Raw genomic sequence first — 16337 nt, 5'->3', positions numbered from 1 at the left:
GCCGAAGAGCCATTTTACTGGTTGAAGTGTATTTTAAGTATAATGCAGTTGATTTGCGATGATGACACAAACATTATGTTAAGGACATTCACACGAGCCTGAAAATCCCATTATAATCCAAAAGAAGTGTGAAATGCACTCATAAGCACCATGTAAATACAGACTTTTTTGCTGGCTTTCTACAGAATAACTCCCCCTTGTTCTGCCACCAACTTGTGCGTGTGTAACAAACACATAAAGGAGTCTATACTACCTTTCATTGGGGGGGGGGGGGGTTAACTTCAGGACCCATCACACTGACCATAGAGAGAAGAAACACAGGAGTATGGTGTGTGTTGACAAATAAGAGTAGAAGATTTTCAGACAGAAGAAAATGAAGAACCCCAAGACAGGTTGCAGAGGAGAGGCAGTGGAAGCAACGGGAGAACCCCAGATCGTCAATCGCCATAGAAATAAGTAGAGGGCTCATCTTTGCATCAACTATGGCAGTCGCTGAGAGAAGGAGAAGAACTTGAGGCCCTGTTGAGACACCCCCCACTTCCCAGTAAACATGTGACCTCACCTGATCTGCTGATTGGCTGGCGGATGTGTCTCCTGGGGCAAGCCAGCATGCGATGCACCAATCACTGGCTGTGCAGTGGAGAAAAGGGTTGCGGCCGAGACAGTGCTTACTGATGACCTCACAGTAGCAGGGGGCGGGGCAGGGAGAGAGGAGAGAGCTGGAGAGGAAGATGTGTTACGTTCAGCAGTTAGAGAGGAAGGAGCGGAGAAGGAGGAGGCAGCGAGGAGGTCAGAAGTGTCATGCTGCTGGACAAAGGACAACGACCCCAGGGTTACAACGCCAGGGTCGCTGCCGAACGACAGAGTCAGGTCCTCAACGCTGTTCCTCCTTGTGCCCTCTGAGAGGGACCGTTGGAGAGGGTGTTCTTCTGAGAGAGAATGTTGGACTACAACGGACTCCACACGAGGGTGTTCTGAGTATTGGTCCTCTGATCTGTAATCCTCAATGTCTTCATTGACCTTCTCACCACTAGATGTCCCAGTAGTGGACTGAACTGTTTTTAGTGGACTGTGAGCTTGAGACCTGACAGAGTGTAGAAGTGCATTGGAAAGTTCTGCTGAGTTATATGATTCTAAGTCCATGCCGATTGGCCAGTCTATCCTTGCTTCAGGGGATGTGGTCTTCTCTTTAACAACACAGGTGGCTCCCAGATGGGATGTGGCTCGATCTATTGTGTCTGACCGGATGACATCATCACAAGTGGCCCAGCATCGATCGTCAGAGAACTCCCGCATCAGGTCTAAAGCAGCGATGTTGTCTGGGCCAGTGGCAGAGTAGAATGATGCAGTCTCAGCCTTAGCGTAGGACATGTCTTCCTCACAGAGGGGAGAGTTAGCAGAGGGCACCGTCTCAGTCTTTGGGAGCGGAGGGAGCGGTCTCTGGCTCGTTTTGACTGCTTCTTCTTCTTCTTTATCCTTAGTGTTGGCGCTCTTCTCTTCTGGAGGAAGTTTCAGGGAGGCTCTTTGTTCCTTCATACCAGTGTTAGTGCAGTCTGGTGTGACTGGGCTGTCTTGGGTTGGGGGCAGGATGGGTACGGGGTTAGTGTTGGTAGACCAGGTTTGGGGTGCTACTGAGATATAGGAGGTAAAGCTAGAACAACAGGGAGGCAGATGGGGCTGGGCAGAGTTAAGGTTTAGAGCTTGGTCAGCTAGGAGCTCCTCATAGAAAGGGTTACACTGGAGGAGAGAGAGGAACGGGTTGGAGGGAGACATGAGGGGAGGAGACGGGCTGAAGGGGTTAGTGTGATGGAGTGGGGTGCCCAGTGAGTTAGGATCTACAGGGAGGTGAGAGGGGCCCCAGGACAGCAGACCAGGGGTAAGGGGGGTGAGACCAGGGGTATGGGGGGTGAGGTGAGAGCCTGAGCTAGGTGACACCACCGGGCTGTGAAAGGAAGGCACACAGTCCTCTTGATTAGTGATGTTTGTTTACAAGGCTAACCTCAGACCTGCAGTTCTACTGGACATAGTCAGTGGTAACACCAAACAACTGCAAATGTTGGGGGATAATACCTTCAATTCTGAATTTAAAAATAATAATAATGTATTTTTTAGCATCTAAAACTCTGAGGCGTTATCCCCTGACAGACTAAACCAACCAGTGGTTGGCCTGATATAGTAAAACTGAGTAGCTTCCAACGTCCCTCATACCTGTACCTCAACCCCTAATCAACATCAGTCTGGCTTTAAATCCAGTCCTGCGACAACACGTTGAGCTAGACAGACGACGTAATGTTTAGCCTGAGAGACGATGCACCAGACTGAGTGGCACCACTGAATATGGGTCCGTGTAGTTGTAGACCCGTTGTAGCCTGGTGCCAGATCGGTTTGTGTTGTCTAGCCAGATGGAGTCAACATACAGGACCCTCATCCATCTGACCTTCGCTGTATTAGAAACAGGTCTTATCAAAAAAAAGTACACACCTCATTAGGAACCGATTCAGGAATTTACGCCTTTGCTATGCACTTCTCAGTAGTTGGTATTCAGACCTGTCAGACCTGTCAGATACCTTCGGCCGGTGCCTAACAGGCTCTGCAGGCGTGGTTCCCTTCTATTCAGACATACCTTCTGCAGCTGCCTAACAGGCTCTGCAGGCGTGGTTCCCTTCTATTCAGACATACCTTCTGCCGGTGCCTAACAGGCTCTGCAGGCGTGGTTCCCTTCTATTCAGACATACAGTGCCTTGCGAAAGTATTCGGCCCCCTTGAATTTTGCGACCTTTTGCCACATTTCAGGCTTCAAACATAAAGATATAAAACTGTATTTTTTTGTGAAGAATCAACAACAAGTGGGACACAATCATAAAGTGGAACGACATTTATTGGATATTTCAAACTTTTTTAACAAATCAAAAACTGAAAAATTGGGCGTGCAAAATTATTCAGCCCCCTTAAGTTAATACTTTGTAGCGCCACCTTTTGCTGCGATTACAGCTGTAAGTCGCTTGGGGTATGTCTCTATCAGTTTTGCACATTGAGAGACTGACATTTTTTCCCATTCCTCCTTGCAAAACAGCTCGAGCTCAGTGAGGTTGGATGGAGAGCATTTGTGAACAGCAGTTTTCAGTTCTTTCCACAGATTCTCGATTGGATTCAGGTCTGGACTTTGACTTGGCCATTCTAACACCTGGATATGTTTATTTTTGAACCATTCCATTGTAGATTTTGCTTTATAATTTGGATCATTGTCTTGTTGGAAGACAAATCTCCGTCCCAGTCTCAGGTCTTTTGCAGACTCCATCAGGTTTTCTTCCAGAATGGTCCTGTATTTGGCTCCATCCATCTTCCCATCAATTTTAACCATCTTCCCTGTCCCTGCTGAAGAAAAGCAGGCCCAAGCCATGATGCTGCCACCACCATGTTTGACAGTGGGGATGGTGTGTTCAGGGTGATGAGCTGTGTTGCTTTTACGCCAAACATAACGTTTTGCATTGTTGCCAAAAAGTTCAATTTTGGTTTCATCTGACCAGAGCACCTTCTTCCACATGTTTGGTGTGTCTCCCAGGTGGCTTGTGGCAAACTTTAAACAACACTTTTTATGGATATCTTTAAGAAATGGCTTTCTTCTTGCCACTCTTCCATAAAGGCCAGATTTGTGCAATATACGACTGATTGTTGTCCTATGGACAGAGTCTCCCACCTCAGCTGTAGATCTCTGCAGTTCATCCAGAGTGATCATGGGCCTCTTGGCTGCATCTCTGATCAGTCTTCTCCTTGTATGAGCTGAAAGTTTAGAGGGACGGCCAGGTCTTGGTAGATTTGCAGTGGTCTGATACTCCTTCCATTTCAATATTATCGCTTGCACAGTGCTCCTTGGGATGTTTAAAGCTTGGGAAATATTTTTGTATCCAAATCCGGCTTTAAACTTCTTCACAACAGTATCTCGCCCCTGCCTTGTGTGTTCCTTGTTCTTCATGATGCTCTCTGCGCTTTTAACGGACCTCTGAGACTATCACAGTGCAGGTGCATTTATACGGAGACTTGATTACACACAGGTGGATTGTATTTATCATCATTAGTCATTTAGGTCAACATTGGATCATTCAGAGATCCTCACTGAACTTCTAGAGAGAGTTTGCTGCACTGAAAGTAAAGGGGCTGAATAATTTTGCACGCCCAATTTTTCAGTTTTTGATTTGTTAAAAAAGTTTGAAATATCCAATAAATGTCGTTCCACTTCATGATTGTGTCCCACTTGTTGTTGATTCTTCACAAAAAAATACAGTTTTATATCTTTATGTTTGAAGCCTGAAATGTGGCAAAAGGTCGCAAAGTTCAAGGGGGCCGAATACTTTCGTAAGGCACTGTACCTTCTGCAGGTGCCTAACAGGCTCTGCAGGTGTGGCTACCTTGCGCTCTGAATAAAGTCATTCAACCGAGGAAAACCCTCCCACTTGCTGCCCAACAGATTTTCTCATGGAGTTTTTATTCAATAGGGTTTTCAACAAACACTAAAACTGGACCGTTTTATCTCAATCTCTTCATTCAAAGACTCAAATCATGGACACTCTTACTGAGCGCTGTGGCTGCTTTGTGTGATGGATTGTTGTCTCTACCTTTTTGACCTTTGTGCTGTTGTATGTGCCCAAAAATATTTGTACCATGTTTTGTGTTGCTGTCATGTTGTGTTGCAATCATGTTGTTCTGCTACCATGTTGTTGTCATGTTGTGTTTCTACCATGTGTTGCTACCATGTTATGCTGCTACCATGTTATGCTGCTACCATGTTGTTGTCATGTTGTGTTGCTACCATGTTGTGTTGCTACCATGTTGTTCTGCTACCATGTTGTTGTCATGTTGTGTTGCTACCATGTGTTGCTACCATGTTATGCTGCTACCATGTTATGCTGCTACCATGTTGTTGTCATGTTGTGTTGCTGCCATGTTGTGTTGCTACCATGTTGTTGTCATGTTGTGTTGCTACCATGTTGTGTTGCTACCATGTTGTTCTGCTACCATGTTGTTGTCATGTTGTGTTGCTACCATGTGTTGCTACCATGTTATGCTGCTACCATGTTATGCTGCTACCATATTGTTGTCAAGTTGTGCTGCTACCATGTTGTTGTCATGTTGTGCTGCTACCATGTTGTGTTGCTACCATGTTGTTGTCATGTTGTGTTGCTACCATGTTGTGTTGCTACCATGTTGTTGTCATGTTGTGTTGCTACCATGTTGTTGTAATGTTGTGCTGCTACCATGTTGTGCTGCTACCATGTTGTGTTGCTACCATGTTGTTGTCATGTTGTGTTGCTACCATGTTGTGTTGCTACCATGTTGTTGTCATGTTGTGTTGCTACCATGTTGTGTTGCTACCATGTTGTTGTCATGTTGTGTTGCTACCATGTTGTTGTCATGTTGTGTTGCTACCATGTTGTTGTCATGTTGTGATGCTACCATGTTGTTGTCATGTTGTGTTGCTACCATGTTGTGTTGCTACCATGTTGTTGTCATGTTGTGTTGCTACCATGTTGTGTTGTCATGTGTTGCTGCCTTGCTATGTTGTTGTCTTAGGTCTCTTTATGTAGTGTTGTGGTGTCTTTTGTTGTTGTGGTGTCATGTGTTGCTGCCTTGCTATGTTGTTGTCTTAGGTCTCTCTTTATGTAGTGTTGTGGTGTCTCTTGTTGTTGTGGTGTCATGTGTTGCTACCATGTTGTTGTCATGTTGTGTTGCTACCATGTTGTGTTGCTACCATGTTGTGTTGTTGTCATGTTGTGTTGTTGTCATGTTGTGTTGTCATGTGTTGCTGCCTTGCTATGTTGTTGTCTTAGGTCTCTCTTTATGTAGTGTTGTGGTGTCTCTTGTTGTTGTGGTGTCATGTGTTGCTACCATGTTGTTGTCATGTTGTGTTGCTACCATGTTGTTGTCATGTTGTGTTGCTACCATGTTGTGTTGCTACCATGTTGTGTTGTTGTCATGTTGTGTTGTTGTCATGTTGTGTTGTCATGTGTTGCTGCCTTGCTATGTTGTTGTTTTAGGTCTCTCTTTATGTAGTGTTGTGGTGTCTCTTGTTGTTGTGGTGTCATGTGTTGCTACCATGTTGTTGTCATGTTGTGTTGCTACCATGTTGTGTTGTCATGTGCTATGTTGTTGTCTTGGGTCTCTCTTTATGTAGTGTTGTGTTGTCTCTCTTGTTGTGATGTCATGTGCTATGTTGTTGTCTTGGGTCTCTCTTTATGTAGTGTTGTGTCGTCTCTCTTGTTGTGACGTGTGTTTTGTCCTGTATTTTTATTATATTTATTGATTGATTGATTTTTTCATCCCAGCCCCCCGTCCCCTCAGGAGGCCTTTTGCCTTTTGGTAGGCCGTCATTGTAAATAAGAATTTGTTCTTAACTGACTTGCCTAGTTAAATAAAGGAGAAATAAAAGTACAACATAAATCAAATGTGCATAGTTGTCTCTGTCTCAGCACCAAAATACTCTGATCTAGTAGATGATTTAGGTTGACCATAAAAACATGCTATTCTTCAGTTCAAAGTTCAAAGTTCAGAAAACCCATAGAGAGAACAGAGCATGAAAAGGAATAACATTCCATTTCTGTGATCTGGGGCCATAATGCTCAGTGTACAGGAAGTAGGCTTCAAGCCCATTATGAAACCAGGGGACATATCCACAGTCTCAGAGTGATGATGTTATGGGATCAGTAACTTATATGGAGAAGGAGGGGACCTGACCCCAGATCAGCTTTCTACAGAGGATTGATATGAAGCATATGAGGAGATTTCAGTGGTGGGGGGTCTGTTACCACCGGTCTCAAGAATGTACCAATGGGAAACAACACACTGAGTAAAGGAATAACTAAATTAATTTCTTCCATTAATAAAGTAAACACTCACAACAATAATCAGACGAGGCATGAAGGTCAGTAAATTAGGCGTCAACTGCCAACGCCACAACGAAACAACCAAATGGTACCTGTATGCATGGAGAGAGGAATCTCTTGCTGAATGGGGAAACAGTGGCTTTATCCCACAGGTGTACCCCATCAGCACTGCCCACCCTCCCAACTCCGCCCACCTCTCCTACTCCGCCCAACTCTCCTACTCCGCCCACCTCTCCTACTCCGCCCACCTCTCCTACTCCGCCCACCAATCTGCTGCAGGAAGTAAGCACAGCAAAACACAGCAGACAGAGCAGGGAGGGACGGTCACACCACCACCCATAAAAACGGGGACCTCCCATGTCCCCGAAACAAATGTTTTAATAAACACAAGCAATAAACAATTCAAATATACTTGCACACCCTGGACATCCAACCAGACAGGTCCACCACTTAACTCAACCCACACCACCAGCTCCAGCAACCATGGCGCCTGGATGCAAATTAAGAAAAGGAGAGGAAGAGAGAGACCAAGAGACAGGAGACCAAATTGTCGGAGAACAGACAACACAGTATTAAACAGGACGACTAAGAAGAGGGCACACGGGACAACGAATCCGCCAAAAACATTGTCCACCCCGTTAATATGACGAATCTCGAGGGGAAAAGCTTGAATGTACAACCGCATCAACCTCCTAGTTCGGACACTGCAACGAGCATAAAAAAAGTGCGTGGTATGTGATCAGTATATACAACTAGAGGCACTACACCCAAAGTGTTGTAGAGCCCAGATCAGGCCAAAGGCCTCCTTCCAGTCACGGTCCAACTGAATCCAGTAACCAGGCAACAACGACTTCAAGATCTGATGGAACAACTCCATGGCTCCGCTAACGCCGTAGGATTTACGGGCGCATTTACCCCAGAAGGCCTAGCTTTAACTCTAAGGACAGGGCATTCACTTTTCCAATGACCTTTACCACAGCAGTAATAGCAGATTTTGCCATGATCGGATTTCACATGGGAACAATAGTCAATCCTTGAGACAAGATCAGGCCCAGTAGGAAAGAATTTAGTCTAAAAATGTAGTCTCCCTGCGACCGTCGCTGTGAAGACGGGGTTCCCCAAAGTGATATTTATGCATCAGCACATATTCATCAGCCAACACTGCAGCCTCCGAGACGGTCTGCACTTTATGCTCATTTATGTATGTACCAAGGCGGTCAGAGACAGAATCTTTGAAATGCTCCAGCACAACTAAACTGCACAATTGCTCGTAGGTTGGAACAACCAACAAAGTGCACCATCAGTTAAACTGGGTGTGCAAGTCCCGTGCAAACTCAACATAAGTCGGTTTGTCAGTTTTTTTCCAGGTTCTAAACCGCTGGTGACACACTTCAGGAACTAACTCATAGTCGTGCAACACAGCAGCTTTAACTTTGCCATATTTTTGTCTATCAGCAACGTTAAGAGCTGAGTAGACTTGTGATTTCCCAGATCGCACACATTGCAACATCAACGTACGGTCGGTGTCAGGCCAATTCCTGGAATCTGTTACCCTTTCAAACAGTGAAAAAAAAACTCAGGTTCCTTTTCCCTGAATTTTGGCAGGCGCCTCAAGTTTCCAGCTACGTCGAAGGAAAGCTGAGCACGACCTCCGGAGAAATCACCGTAACTGTCATTAAGAGACATGTCAGACAGGTTACCATCTCTGACCAAATCTAAAACGGACTTGTTGCAGCGTCAGCTTGCCGCCGTTTCTTGTTTAAACCTTTTGACCTCCAACACCAACGTCTACATACACCATAGACAAATACCAGTTTAGATGGATCCAGCTCAGACAGGCCCAGCTCAGAGAGGCCGAGCTCAGAGAGGCCCAGCTCAGACAGGCCCAGCTCAGAGAGGCCCAGCTCAGAGAGGCCCAGCTCAGACAGGCCCAGCTCATGAGCTCCATCAGCAACAGATTTTCACACTGAACAAAAACGTCAGCTCAATATGCAACAATTTCAAATATTTTACGAAGTTACAGTTCATAGAAGGAAATCAGTCAATTGAAAGAAATTCATTAGGCTCTAATCTATGGATTTCACATTACAGATGCACATCTGTAATCAGTCATCACACATAAAGAAAGGTAGGGGCGTGGATCAGAACCAGTCAGTATCTGGTGTGACCACCATTTGCCTCATGCAGAGCAACACATCTCCATCACATAGAGTGTATCAGGCTGTTGATTGTGGCCTGTGGAACGTTGTCCCACTCCTCTTCAATGGCTGTGTGAAGTTGCTGGATATTGGCGGGAACTGGAACACGCTGTCATACAGATCGATCCAGAGCATCCCAAACATGCTCAATTGGTGACATGTCCGGTGAGTATGCAGGCCAAGGAAGAACTGGGACATTTTCAGCTTCCAGGAATTGTGTACAGATCCTTGAGACATGGCCGTGCCTTATCATGCTGAAACTTTACGTAACTCCCAAGTTAACTTCAATATTTGTGCATAAAGGCATTTCCACCGCCATTTCTCGCATAATTAATTTTGATCCGTCTGCATTTATAAAATTGCACCAAAAACGTCCTGTTTCGGTCATGCTTTATTTTTATATGGTATGACTGCTAGCAATAAAACTGTGGATGGAAACATGGTTACTAACTCCAACCTGCCCTGTGTAGAAACCTCTGGCACTTCAACCAGTTGTCAACGGTCTAATAAGGCTAACCATCCCTTGCACATCATACGATTTAAATCCTTTGGTTTTCTAGCAACATGACACAAACGTATCCTGGGTTGTGGTGGACATCTTTGAGACAAACCAGTTGTCATCTATAATATAGTCAGTGGAGGTCACTTATCTTTCTGAGCTGTCTACGTCACCCTGCGTTCTAACCTGGTAACACCCAGTAGTGCTCATTCTTTCTCACCTGGGTTTGTTATGGTTGTCCTTTGATCCAAACCATCCTTTGTGTTTTTCGCCTGGGCCAGAGTCAGAGTTCGAGGCCTGTTCAGACTCATCCAGACAGTTCCTGCTCCGGCTGTCTCTGTCTGACTCCTCCCTGGCCCCCTCGCCCATCCCTTGGCCAGCCTGCTCCAGGGCGGCTGCGATGGCCACCTTTTCCTCCTTCCCTGCCTTGTCAAAGGACCAGCGCCGGCCATCCGCAGCCGGACCTTTAGGGAGGAGGACAGGGAGCTCCTCTTTCCGCTGGTTGAGGTTCTGGAGGGATTGGGACAGAGGCAGGTTCTTCTTCACCAGGGCTAGAGGATCTAAGGGTACTACAGGGTTCCCCGGGCAAGGGTCCAAGGTGGTGTTGTACACATGGCTTCCATTGATGTAGACAGGCTGAGGCACAGGGATGTTGATCTCTCCAGACTCGTCAGTGAACTCACATGTATAGGAGGCCAGCTTGGGAGACGACTCTGCCGTATGATCTGTGGAGGGGAAAGAGAGAGAGATGCTAGTGCTTGAATAGCATGTCTTTTCATGACAGGAAAAGTCAAGCAAAGAGCGACAATGTATGCAATAAAACAATTAAAGTAGGGGGATGGGGATGGGAAAGTGGAGTGGTAGTGGAAGTGGGGTGGTAGATGGGGGATGGGGTAGTGGGGTGGTAGTGGAGTGGTAGATGGGGGATGGGGTGGTAGATGGCGTATTGGGGTGGTAGATAGGGTAGTGGGATGGTAGATGGGGTAGTGGAGTGGTAGATGGGGGATGGGGTAGTGGGGTGGTAGTGGAGTGGTAGATGGGGGATGGGGTAGTGGGGTGGTAGTGGAGTGGTAGATGGGGGATGGGGTAGTGGGGTGGTAGATAGGGTAGATGGGGTAGTAGGGTGGTGGTGGGGTGGTAGATGGGGTAGAGGGGTGGTAGATAGGGTAGTGGGGTGGTAGATGGGGTAGTGGGTGGTAGATGGGGGATGGGGTAGTGAGGTGGTAGTGGAGTGGTAGATGGGGGATGGGGTAGTGGGGTGGTAGATAGGGTAGTGGCGTGGTAGTGGGGTGGTAGATGGGGTAGATGGGGTAGTGGGGTGGTAGATAGGGTAGTGGGGTGGTAGATGGGGTAGTGGGGTGGTAGATGGGGTAGTGGGGTGGTAGATGGGGTAGTGGGGTGGTAGTGGAGTGGTAGTGGAGTGGTAGATGGGGTAGTGGGGTGGTAGATGGGGTAGTGGAGTGGTAGATGGGGTAGTGGGGTGGTAGACCACTCCACTACCACCCCACTACCCCATCCCTCAGTGGAGTGGTAGATGGGGTAGTGGAGTGGTAGATGGGGTAGTGGGGTGGTAGTGGGGTGGTAGATGGGGTAGTGGGGTGGTAGATGGGGGATGGTGTAGTGGGGTGGTAGTGGGATGGTAGATGGGGTAGTGGGGTGGTAGATGGTCGGATGGTGTAGTGGGGTGGTAGTGGAGTGGTAGATGGGGTAGTGGGGTGGTAGATGGGGTAGTGGGGTGGTAGATGGGGGATGGGGTAGTGGGTGGCAGTGGAGTGGTAGATGGGGTAGTGGGGTGGTAGATGGGGTAGTTGAGTAGAAGATGGTGGTAGTGGGGTGGTAGATGGGGAAGTGGGGTGGAAGATGGTGGTAGTGGGGTGGTAGATGGGGTAGTGGGGTGGTAGATGGTGTTAGTGGGGTGGTAGTGGAGTAGAAGATGGTGGCAGTGGGATGGTAGTGGAGTAGAAGATGGTGGTAGTGGGGTGGAAGATGGTGGTAGTGGGGTGGTAGATGGGGTAGTGGGGTGGTAGATGGGGTAGTGGGTGGTAGATGGTGGTAGTGGGGTGGTAGATGGTGGTAGTGGGGTGGTAGATGGTGGTAGTGGGGTGGTAGATGGTGGTGGAGTGGTAGATGGTGGTAGTGTGGTGGTGGATGGGGGATGGGGTAGTGGGGTGGTAGATGGTGGTAGAGTATCTATCTCTCAGTGGAGGCTGGTGGGGAAGAGCGACAAACTTTCAACCGGTTATCCCCATTAAGCAACGAATCGGAGGCTGAGCCTTCTCAGGTCTCTCTTTCTCCCGTTATTGGGTCTGAGCCGCCGAAGCCTCCCACCATTAGCTCTGGCAAATTGAAAACCCTAGTCATTGGCGATTCCATTACCCGCAGTATTAGACTTAAAACGAATCATCCAGCGATCATACACTGTTTACCAGGGGGCAGGGCTACCGACGTTAAGGATAATCTGAAGAGAGTGCTGGCTAAAACTGCAGAGTGTAGAGTTTAGGAATATTGTTATCCACGTTGGCACCAACGATGTTAGGATAAAACAGTCAGAGGTCACCAAGCACAACATAGCTTCAGCGTGTAAATTAGCTAGAAAGATGTGTTGGAATCGAGAAATTGCCTCTGGCCCCCTACCAGTTAGGGGGAGTGATGAGCTCTACAGCAGTCTCTCACAACTCTCTCCCTCCCGGAGGACCTGAGGACCATGCCTCAGCACTACCTGGCCTGATGACTCCTTGCTGTCTCCAGTCCACCTCCAACTGTTCTGCCTGCGGCTATAGAACCCTGACCTGTTCACCGGACGTGCTACCTTGTCCAGGACCTGCTGTTTTTGACTGAGTCTCTCTCTCTCTACCTCGCGAATGCTCGGCTATGATAAGCCTATGGACATTTACTCCTGAGGTACTGACCTGTTGCACCCTCTACAACCACTGATTATTATTTGACCCTGCTGGTCATCTATAAACATTTGAACATATTGAAGAACTATCTGGCCTTAATGGCCATGTACTCTTATTATATTCCACTGTAACTAGGTATATATATGATGTTTTCCTCTCACCAGGGCTGTCTGCTGTGAAGTTGCTGCTGTTGCTAGGCGAGTTAGACAGGTCAGACACCACTACAGAGATCCCAGCGGTGGGACTGAGACTCCCTCCCCTCGACGACGACTCACTACTCTCCGACCCTAGCGACGTGCTCGACCTCGTATCGGACGACTTCCTCAGTTTCCCTCGCAGGAAGAAGTTCCTCATCTTACTCCTCCGCCCCTCCCCCCCTTCATCGTCCTCGTAGTCTTCCTCCCCGCCGCCATCGCTCGGCAACCGGTTCCTCATGCGGGAAACGGGGCCGTAGCCGCCCACAACAGTGGAGGCGGAGTCTTCATCAGAGTCCTTGCTGCTCCTCTTCTTACCCTTGATGCGGTCCTTGATCTTGCCGAAGGTGGACCGGGGCTTGTCCTTACCCAGGGAGAGGTCGTACATGCTGGCTGTCAGGTTGTTCTTGGTGAACTGCACCGTCACCTGAATGTCCCCTCGCTCCTTCTCCTTCTTCCCAGTCTTGGAGTTCAGCTTGTACCACCTGGAACAGAGACAAGAACAAGATCACTTCAGACTGGATCATATATAGAGATGGCAAAAGAGATTTCTAAACATACAATACCAGTCAAATGTTTGGACAAACCTACTCATTCAAGGTTTTTTTCTTGATTTATTACTAGAATAATATTGAAGACATCAAAACTGTGAACTAACACATATGGAAACATGTAGTAACCAGGAAAGTATTAAACAAATCCAAATATATTTTAGATTGTTTAAAGTAGCCACCCTTTGCCTTGATGACAGCTTTGCACAGTCTCAGCATTCTCTCAACCAGCTTCACCTGGAATGCTTTTCCAACAGTCTTGAAGGAGTTCCCACATGCTGAGCACTTGTTGGCTGCTTTTCCTTCACTCTGCGGTCATCCCAAACCATCTCTATTGGGTTGAGGTCGGGTGATTGTGGAGACAAGGTCATCTGATGCAGCCTGGAGCCTTTCACAGCCTGGAGATGTGTTGCGTGATTATCTTGTTGAAAAACAAATGATAGTGCCACAAAGCGCAAACTAGATGGGATGCAAAGCACCCATCACACCTCCTCCTCCATGCTTCACGGTGGGAACCACACATGCAGAGATCATCCGTTCACCTACTCTGCTTCTCACAAATACACAGCAATTGGAACCAAAAATCTCAAATTTGTTCTCATCAGACGAAAAAGGACAGATTTCCACCGGTCTAATGTCCATTGCTCGTGTTTCTTGGCCCAAGCAAGTCTCTTATTATTGATGTCCTTTAGTAGTGGTTTCTTTGCAGCAATTCGACCATGAAGGCCTGATTCACGCAGTCTCCTCTGAACAGTTGATGTTGAGATGTGTCTGTTACTTGAACTCTGTGAAGCATTCATTTGGGTTGCAATTTCTGAGGCTCTGCAGCAGAGGTAACTCTGGGTCTTCATTTCCTGTGACGGTCCTCATTAAGGCACACCTGATAATACCTTATGAAGCTGGTTGAGAGAATTCCTAGTTTGCACAGTTGTCAACAAGGGTGGCTACTTTGAAGAATCTCAAATATAAAATATATTTTGATTTGTTCAACACTGTTTTGGCTACTACATGATTCCATGTGTGTTATTTCATAGTTTTGATGTCTTCACTATTATTCTACAATCTGGTCTTAAAACAATGACATAACTATGCAAACAAATACCCCAATAGACTCCAATCGAGTGGATTAATGGACTGTTTCCTTGAGCTGGAGACATAAAGGTGTCAGGTGAGACCGAGGAGAGACTGAATTAACCTATTGTTCATCTGAATGAGGTTAATCTGGCCTCACGTCCAGGGAGGGACTACACACACACCCCGGGACCACGCTCCAGTGTGTGTGTGTGTGTGTGTGTGTGTGTGTGTGCTCAGATTTCCCATGATACATTCTGGCACCTTGTTATTGTTATCAGGCATGTTTTCCTCACCCAGACATATTGTGCATCCCAAATGGCACCCTATTCCCTACATAGGGCTCTGGTAAAAACAAAAGTAGTGAAGGGCACTAAATAGAGAATAAGGTGCCATTTGGGACACATCATCTTCTAAACCCTGGCAAAACAACCACCAGGAAAACACTAACAATGAGTGGCTACTGGCTGGCCTTGATACAATGGCCATGTCAAAACAGCATAACACGGTCACCGTCATTGGCAGGCCATTCATAGACATGCCGCTGTGCTGCTGAAAACATCCCCAAAAAGGTAGTAGCTTCAAACAGGAGACGACTTAACCATTCACATATAGGCTGCTGCTAATAAAATATAGAGTTTTAAAAACAGCTACAGGTCGTAGCTCTAAACAGGCAGTAGCTCTAAACAGGCAGTGGCTCTAAACAGGCAGTAGCTTTAAAAGGGGCAGTAGCTCTAAAACAGGCAGTAGCTCTAAAACGGGCAGTAGCTCTAAAACGGGCAGTAGGTCCAAAACGGGCAGTAGCTCCAAAACGGGCAGTAGCTCCAAAACGGGCAGTAGCTCCAAAACGGGCAGTAGCTCCAAAACGGGCAGTAGCTCCAAAACGGGCAGTAGCTCCAAAACGGGCAGTAGCTCCAAAACGGGCAGTAGCTCCAAAACGGGCAGTAGCTCCAAAAGGGGCAGTAGCTCCAAAAGGGGCAGTAGCTCTAAAACAGGCAGTAGCTCTAAAACGGGCAGTAGCTCTAAACAGGCAGTAGCTCTAAAACGGGCAGTAGCTCTAAAACGGGCAGTAGCTCTAAAACGGGCAGTAGCTCTAAAACAGGCAGTAGCTTTAAAACAGGCAGTAGCTTTAAAAAGGGGCAGTAGCTCTAAAACAGGCAGTAGCTCTAAAACGGGCAGTAGCTCTAAAACAGGCAGTAGCTTTAAAACAGGCAGTAGCTTTAAAAAGGGGCAGTAGCTCTAAAACAGGCAGTAGCTTTAAAACAGGCAGTAGCTTTAAAACAGGCAGTAGCTTTAAAAAGGGGCAGTAGCTCTAAACAGGCAGTAGCTCTAAAACGGGCAGTAGCTCTAAAACGGGCAGTAGCTCTAAAACAGGCAGTAGCTTTAAAACAGGCAGTAGCTTTAAAAAGGGGCAGTAGCTCTAAAACAGGCAGTAGCTTTAAAACAGGCAGTAGCTTTAAAAAGGGGCAGTAGCTCTAAAACAGGCAGTAGCTCTAAAACATATAGTAGCCTTGAACTGTGTCAGGCACTGAATGACTCATGGGAAATTCTTACATTCATTGTGTAGATATGCTGCTGTTGAAACCAGACCAACTGCTATTAGCTAGTGTTATAGTAATTGGCAGGTAGATCTGAACCACTTAAATTAGATGCTAGGTGTGGACTAGCAGTGAAATGCTTACGCCCGGGCCCTTCCCAAAAAAGTAGAGAGAAAACAAAAAGATAAATAATAGAAAAGTAAAGCATGTAATAATAAATACACAATGAGTCAATGATAACATGGATCTATACACAGAGTACCAGTACTGAGTCAATGATAACATGGATCTATACACAGAGTACCAGTACTGAGTCAATGATAACATGGATCTATACACAGAGTACCAGTACTGAGTCAATAATAACATGGATCTATACACAGAGTACCAGTACTGAGTCAATGATAACATGGATCTATACACAGAGTACCAGTACTGAGTCAATGATAACATGGATATATACACAGAGTACCAGTACTGAGTCAATAATAACATGGATCTATACACA

The 16337-nt window shown here is 46.7% G+C and overlaps 1 protein-coding gene across 2 annotated transcripts in view; it reads right to left on the bottom strand.

Moving 5' to 3' along the window:
- Window positions 1-16337, bottom strand: part of LOC139374405 (rab11 family-interacting protein 5-like) — a 52405-nt gene that overhangs the window by 3776 nt on the left and 32292 nt on the right. Inside the window, exons 2-4 of one of the 2 annotated variants that reach the window (XM_071115456.1) lie at window positions 12637-13154; window positions 9796-10300; window positions 563-1942 (exon numbers count right to left, since the gene is read on the bottom strand). In XM_071115456.1, the coding sequence (XP_070971557.1) occupies window positions 563-1942; window positions 9796-10300; window positions 12637-13154 (2403 nt within the window). The remainder of the gene's footprint in view (window positions 1-562; window positions 1943-9795; window positions 10301-12636; window positions 13155-16337) is intronic. The other variant, XM_071115457.1, reaches the window with a different exon arrangement.

The sequence above is a fragment of the Oncorhynchus clarkii genome, chromosome 19 (assembly GCF_045791955.1).
Source record: "Oncorhynchus clarkii lewisi isolate Uvic-CL-2024 chromosome 19, UVic_Ocla_1.0, whole genome shotgun sequence".
Taxonomy (NCBI): Eukaryota; Metazoa; Chordata; class Actinopteri; order Salmoniformes; family Salmonidae; genus Oncorhynchus; species Oncorhynchus clarkii.
This window is presented reverse-complemented; position numbering and strand designations above follow the sequence as displayed.